Here is a 7583-nt window from a genome sequence, read left to right as displayed (position 1 = left end):
ACAGTACTTTGGGCAAGTGATTTTTTGTTCTCTGGCCTCAGCCTGACCAAAGCTTTGTGAGTGGATTTGGTAGATGGAAACTGGAAGAATCTCATCATATATATGTGCATGTGTGTGTTTGCGTGTACCCTTGTTTTGATATTACCCTCACACAAGCAGTGTTATTTATTTCCAAATGTCTGGCCATGAGGAAATATTACTTGGGAACAATTGAGGAATGACCACAAGAAAGGCATTCTGCTCTAGAGAATCTTCTTCATCAAAACTCCATCTGATCCATGCAAAGTGTAGAAAAATGGATGTCAGAATAATGAACAAACATGATTCTGTGTAATATATTTTCAGAAGGAAAATTTTATTGCAGATAAAAAGCTGAGAAATGTATTGCCATTGAAAAATGAGAACATCACTTTTTAACATTTCAAACAATTGTACAAAACACGAAAGAAAATATTTCATCGTTATATAAGATATAGATATGTTATCTAATTGAGGTTCCCTTCCGTCTTATTTTTTGCATGTAACACACATCTACTTGCCTTCATTCTGTCCACATCGGAAGCAAGGAAAAAAAGGTATAATTTCGTCTGGTTGGGTTGTAATGATGTGTGGATGATGTAAGCATGCGGTTGGCAGAAAAAAATGGTATATAAAATGATTGAGATAGTTGATGTGGGACAGAATAATCAAGCTTAGACTGATCTTGATTAATTTGACAATATCTCTCTGCTTGTACCCTGCAGTCTGGACTGGCAGATGAACAGGGGCACCAATTTATCAAGGCCCTTTTGTAGATTTCCTTACAGTAATTATCTTAAATTTTAAACAACAATATTTATTCCTTTAAGTATAACAAGCTATATATATAAATATTGTCTGTGTGTGTGTGACTGTCTGTGAATTCCTAAAACTCGATAACTACACAACCGATTTCATTCAAATTTTACACATGCCTTACTTAGGGTCCATGCAGTGCCATGGACCAAAATATTTTCAACTTCTTGCCTAATGCTAGCCCAGAGCAATCTCTTATCTCTTCCACTATTTCAGTATTACGTGTGAAAAGTGAAACAATAACATCTCTCTATTGCAATGTTAGATACTTTCACTTTAGTAGTTTAACTTTTAATACTGAAACTATTATCTCACATATATGCAGGCATACATACATACATCTTGGGTAAGTATCTTCTACTACAGCCTCGGGCGTCCGAAGCCTTGTGAGTGGATTTAATAGACACAAACTGAATGAAGCCCGCCGTATATATATATACGCGTGTGTGTGTGTGTGTGTGTGAGAGAGAGAGAGATACAGACACCATCACTTGACAACGCATGTTGGTGCGTCAACATCCCTGTAACTTGGCGGTTCGGAAAAACTAACCGATAGAATAACCACTACGCTTATAAAGAATAAGTACTGGGGTTGGTTCGTTCGACAGAAACACTTCGAGATGGTGTTCCATCATGACCACCGTCTAATGACAGATAAATGTGTGTGTAAGCCGTTCTTGCACCACAGCATGTGTGTGCGTGTGTATAAGCCGTCGTGCACTTTAATGTGTGTGTCTGTGAGTGTTTATATGTAATTTACATTTACGTCGTGCGCATGGTCAACCGGAAGTCAGTCCCCACCTCTTCGACCCCTACCCCTATCTATTATTTATACGTTTAGGAATTGACGCCAAAAGAAAGGGATTTTGTTTTAATTCTTTGCCACTGATTAACTTTAATTTGTGAATATAATGTTAACAAACAAACAAAACCAGTAGAGCTGACCAGCAGAAGGTCTTTGGAGAAGCTATGTGCCATTCTGTAACTGCCTGGGATGGTTAAGGAGCCCAACATCCAAGGTACATCGAATCTGATTCATATATCTTTTATCTTAATATGTAATTAATATATCTTTTATATAGCCAGGTCGTCAGGAAGAAATATATATTGCGCTTTAAGTGATGGTGATGTAATAATTGTTTTTAACTACCTTATATAATGTGTCCGTGGAGGTGCAATAGCCCAGTGGTTAGGGCAGCGGGCTCGCGGTCATAGGATCGCGGTTTCGATTCCCAGACCGGGCGTTGTGAGTTTATTGAACGAAAACACCTAAAAGCTCCACGAGGCTCCGGCAGGGGATGGTGGCGAACCCTGCTGTACTCTTTCACCACAACTTCTCTCGCTCTTACTTCCTGTTTCTGTTGTGCCTGTAATTCAAAGGGTCAGCCTTGTCACGCTGAATATCCCCGAGAACTACGTTAAGGGTACACGTGTCTGTGGAGTGCTCAGCCACTTGCATGCTAATTTCACGAGCAGGCTGTTCCGTTGATCGGATCAACTGGAACCCTCGACGTCGTAAGCGACGGAGTGCCAACAACAATAATGTGTCCGTATGTATAATTTGAATATATTTATATCGCTGTGTAACGACTGGGTTGTGTTAAAGATGAAAATAATGATGCTGATGCTGATTCCATGAAAGAAGGACAGTGGTCGAAGTTGTTGATAACATTTTATTCGCCGTTACATATTATGTAAAACCAAACCACGACGGACAGGTGTCTATAAAGAATCGGAATGCATGCTTTGTACCGATTTCTTGAATGCATGCTGCTGTTTCTTTTTTTGCTAACTAACGTATCTGCCTGTAAGTTTAAAAAGTAGATAGCTTGAGACTTTCATGTTCCTTGTTAGAGACGGACTATATGTAATCTGAACCTTTCCCCGCCTTATTTATTAATTTTTTTTACGGAATCCCACGTTTTAGGCTATGGAGATTCCTATTCTGAAAAAAAATTGTTTCAAAAATTTCAATTCCTCCCCCACCACCAAGCAGGCTATTTACATGCTAGAAATAACAGCCAAATCTCACAAAACTAGTGTTAGGGTTAGGTTTAGGGTCAGGGTTACGGTTAGGGTTTGAGTTAGGGTTAGGTTTACCCTGTGGATCTATATAAAAACCGGGGGGTGGGGGGAATCAAAATTTTGAAATTGGGATTTTTGAAAAAAATTTTTCAGAATCGGAATCTCCATAGCCTAAAACGTGGGATTCCGTAAAAAAAATATAATAAGTGGGGAAAGGTTCAGATTACATATAGTCCATCTGGACCATTTTAGCAGCTGTCGATAGATATATAGATAAGAGTGACGATACCGAAACGAAAGCTGTGTGAGTAAGAAACTCAGTGGCGGACGAGACAACTGTATCACTGGTGAAATCCTAGGTCTGTCTGTGACGGTCAACCTCTCTCGGCCTTATTCCTTACCGAATGCCCATATTTATAATGGTACAGACCATGCACACAGCTATTTGACAGGCGACAAGCTTCTTTCAGATTCCATCTATTAAATCCACTCACATGGCTTTGATTAGGTCAGCATGGTCACATTCCAATGACTGAAACCTAGAATTCTCATCTTCTTAAGCATGCTATATATCTTATTCTGTTTCTCTTTTATTTCAGAACCTCAGATGACATTGACAAGAGAGAATATTTCACTTCAGTATCCTCGAAGATAGTATTCAGAATGGATGCATAGATCTTTGAGGAATTCTATTGAAATTTGTTTTGTGAACAAAATTTCTCAAACGTCACTGTTTGGAATGTGTGCAAGATTTTTGGATTCCAGTTAAAGTTGAATGGATTTGCTGCATCTTTAGATATCAACAAAGATCACTGCTGATGGAAATATAAGTGTTAAAATATTTATCATAAAACTGTAAATACAACTATATATATATATATGAGGCGATGACTACTGACCGAGACCTTTGGAAATGTGCTGTGCGTGAGAAGACCCGGCAAGCCAAGTAAGATCGTTGCCAGTGCCCCTGGACTGGTTTTTGTGCGGGTGGCACATGAGATGCACCATTTTGAGCGTGGCCGTTGCCAGTACCGCCTGACTGGCTCCCGTAGGATTTTCGAGCGAGATCGTTGCCAGTGCCCCTGGAGTGGCTTGTGCGGGTGGCACATAAAAGACACCATTTCGAGCGTGGCCGTTTTCGTGCGGGTGACACGTAAAAGCACCCACTACACTCTCTGAGTGGTTGGCGTTAGGAAGGGCATCCAGCTGCAGAAACTCTGCCAAATTAGATTGGAGCCTGGTGTTGCCATCCGGTTTCACCAGTCCTCAGTCAAATCGTCCAACCCATGCTAGCATGGAAAGCGGACGTTAAACGATGATGATGATGATGATGATATATATATAGATGTGATAGAGGAGAAATTATTAAATTATTTAAAAACGAATTATGTGAGAAAGTGAAAGAATTGAGTTTATTTTCCTCAAGAGATGGCAGAAGAGACAGGGAAATCAACAGACAGTAGTGATATCTGTGAAAAGTTATCCTCTCGAAAACGTAACATCTTGACTCCCAAACGAACTCTCAAAGTAGCAAAGCCACATCGCTGTGATATTTGCGGTAAAATCTTTTCTGAAAATAATCTCTTAGTTAGACACAAACGCATACATACAGGTGAGAAACCATATCACTGTGATGTCTGTGATAAATCATTCTCTGAAAGAAGTCGCTTGACAACTCACAAACGTACACATACAGGAGAAAAACCATATCTTTGTGATATCTGTGGCAAAACGTTCTATCAAAAATGTCACTTAACTGAACACAAGTACTTTCATTCAGGAGAGAAGCCATTTCACTGTGATGTCTGCTCTAAATCATTTTTTCAAAAGAGTCACTTGACTGCACATAAGAACATTCATACAGGAGAGAAGCCATATCACTGTGATGTCTGTGGTAAATCATTCTCTGAAGGAAGTACCTTAACTAAACATAAACGTAGCCATTCAGGAATCAAACCTTTTAAATGTGATATCTGTGGTAAATCATTCTCTTTAGCAAGTCACTTAAACAGACACAAACTCATTCATACAGGAAACAATCCATATCACTGTGATACTTGCTGCAAATCATTATCTATTGTAACTTAACTGGACACAAGTGTATTCATCAATACTTGATGAATCATATTTTGAAGGGAAGTACCTTGAATAATCCACATGATTATTCAATATCTTGAATAATCCACTCAGAGAGAAGTGAATATCATGAATGTAACCCTATCTATGGTAAAGTATTCTCTCAAAGTAGCCACTTAGCTACACCTGTATGCATTCATACAGAAGATTAACCACATAGTGTCAAAAATCTTTCCATAAATCTAATGTTATATAACCATCGGTGTATCTGTTACACAAAGAAGATATAGCAATCTTCAGACACTGTATAACCATATCTATGTCCACTTTAATGCAATAAATTATAACTGATATTTTTAATAAATCATTCTTTCAGATTATTTATATATGTTCATCTAATGTATAGTCTGTGGTTGTGAAGCTTGCTTGCTAACCATGTGGTCTCAAGTTCAGTCCCACTGTACAGTACTTTGGGCAAGTGATTTTTTGTTTTCTGGTCTCAGCCTGACCAAAGCCTTGTGAGTGGATTTGGTAGATGGAAACTGGAAGAATCTCCTATGTGTGTGTGTTTGTGTGTACCCTTGTCTCGATATTACCCTTACACAAGCAGTGTTATTTATTTCCAAATGTCTGGCCATGAGGAAATATTACTTGGGAACAAGTGAGGAATGACCACAAGAAAGGCATTCTGCTGTAGAGAATCTTCATCAAAACTCCATCTGATCCATGCAAAGTGTAGAAAAATGGATGTTAAAATGATGAACAAACATGATTTATTTATTTGACATTGCATATGTTGTTGGCAGTCCGTCGCTTACAACGTCGAGGGTTCCAGTTGATCTGATCAACGGAACAGCCTGCTTGTGAAATTAACGTGCAAGTGGTTGAGCAATCGACAGACATGTGTACCCTTAATGTAGTTCTCAGGGGATATTCAGCGTGACACAGTGTGACAAGGCTGACCCTTTGAAATACAGGTACAACAGGAAGAAAGAGTGAGAGAAAGTTGTGGTGAAAGAGTACAGCAGGGTTCGCCACCATCCCCTGCTGGAGCCTCGTGGAGCTTTAGGTGTTTTCGCTCAATAAACACTCACAACACCCGGTCTGGGAATCGAAACTGCGACCCTATGACCGCGAGTCTGCTGCCCTAACCAATAGGCCATTGTGCCTCCACTGACATTGCATATAAACAGCTGAGAAATGTACTGCCATTGAATAATGAGAACATCACTTTTTTAAAATGTAGTTTCCCCATATGTATGCATCAGATGGTTATTTTGAGTCTAATGTTAAGACTGTGGCGCCATATCACCATGTGAGATGTATCCAAATTTCTAGAAGAAAGAGTGAGTTGAATTGCATAAAATCTAGAGGTTTCAGAAGAAAACTAACTCAAGATCTGAATTCAGCTTGCTCAATAACGCATCTATATATTTCGTCTGTGTGGTTGTGAAGCTTGGTTGCTAACCATGTGGTCTCAAGCTCAGTCCCACAGCACAGCACTTTGGGCAAGTGTTTTTTTTTTCTGGCCTCAAGCTTACCAAAGCCTTGAGTGAATTTGGTAGATAGAAACTGCTATTAACGCAACAAAAACATTGTTTCCTTGTGATAATCAGTGGAGATGAACTTAAAAAGGGAAATAATGCACTGCTAACATTGAAGTAGGACATGATACTGACTTACAAACCCTTAATATTCTTAATAGTATATTATGGTTGCAAATTGAAATACGATATACCTACCAGCTACTGATATGTGTACATAGGGGCAGTGTGGTAAGAAGCTTGCTGCTGCGCATGCGTCAGGTTATTTGCTGTCTGGATTTTGTAAGAGTCGGCCGTAGTTTTTTGTGTTGCTTAGAAGATGTACTCAGACCTTGGCAGGTCTGAGTTGTCGTCAGAGGAGGAGCTGGTAAGGGCGGTCATAAAGATGGACAGAGTGTTGAAGACAAAGAGTTTTGCTGAAGCCACGGAGGTGAAGCGAAGGGAGCTGGACTTGGCTGGTCTGAAGGAGTACGAGAAGATGGCTCAGAAGGTGGGCGTCGACGTGAAGTTGTCACTCCCCAAAGGAATTATGGAGAGGATGGAGAAGAAAATGAAGGTGTACTTGTTGAAAGGAAAAATGGTAGAACAGGTGGAGGCAGAAGTGGAAAAGGTGCTGAAGGAACAATCAAAGGAGATAATGTACATAACCAAAGGAAGAAGATATGGGACAATGGTCGTCCAATTTAGGACAGTAGAGGAGGCGAGTGTGGTGGTGCTTCTGCCCACATACCATGGAAGAAAGACTTCCAAGGTGAGGGTAGAAGCAATTCCACCGGATATAGAAGAGGCAGCTGTCCTTGTCCTCCAAGCCACAGAAATGGAAGAAGTAGGGTGGAAAGGAAGGACACCTGATCTTATTATTCAGGTGGAGGAGGGTCAACTGGAGAACTCGGCAGTGACGGTGACGTTGGAGGGAAATCGTGCTGAGGGTGTGGGTAGAGGGCAGAGTACCACATTTTAAATGTGGCTGAAAGGGCCACATTAGAGCATACTGCAGAGGATAATGGCTGTGGAGATGGAAGAGAAAAGAGAGGAAGAATGGGAAGTTACAGAGAGCAGGAGAAAGATGTGGTACCCTAGTCCAACTCCATCCTACCCAAGACC

General features: G+C 40.2%; 1 protein-coding gene across 1 annotated transcript; it reads left to right on the top strand.

Annotated features, from left to right (window-relative positions):
• The first annotated feature begins 29 nt into the window (after positions 1-29).
• LOC149130857 (uncharacterized) lies at positions 30-5299 on the top strand. The gene is made up of 2 exons (XM_089343310.1): positions 30-1853; positions 3459-5299. The coding sequence occupies exon 2, from the start codon at positions 4288-4290 to the stop codon at positions 4945-4947; it is 660 nt and encodes a 219-aa protein (XP_089199436.1). The 5' UTR covers positions 30-1853; positions 3459-4287; the 3' UTR covers positions 4948-5299.
• The last annotated feature ends 2284 nt before the right edge of the window (positions 5300-7583 follow it).

This window comes from Octopus bimaculoides, chromosome 27, assembly GCF_046866305.1.
Source record: "Octopus bimaculoides isolate indiv1 chromosome 27, ASM4686630v1, whole genome shotgun sequence".
NCBI lineage: Eukaryota > Metazoa > Mollusca > Cephalopoda > Octopoda > Octopodidae > Octopus > Octopus bimaculoides.
The sequence above is the reverse complement of the archived record's forward strand: the minus strand, read 5'-3'. Positions and strand labels throughout refer to the sequence as shown.

What these genes read in the sequence shown, in the direction of transcription:
- LOC149130857 (XM_089343310.1), top strand. Translation starts at nt 4,288, where the DNA reads ATGGCAGAAGAGACAGGGAAATCAACAGACAGTAGTGATATCTGTGAA.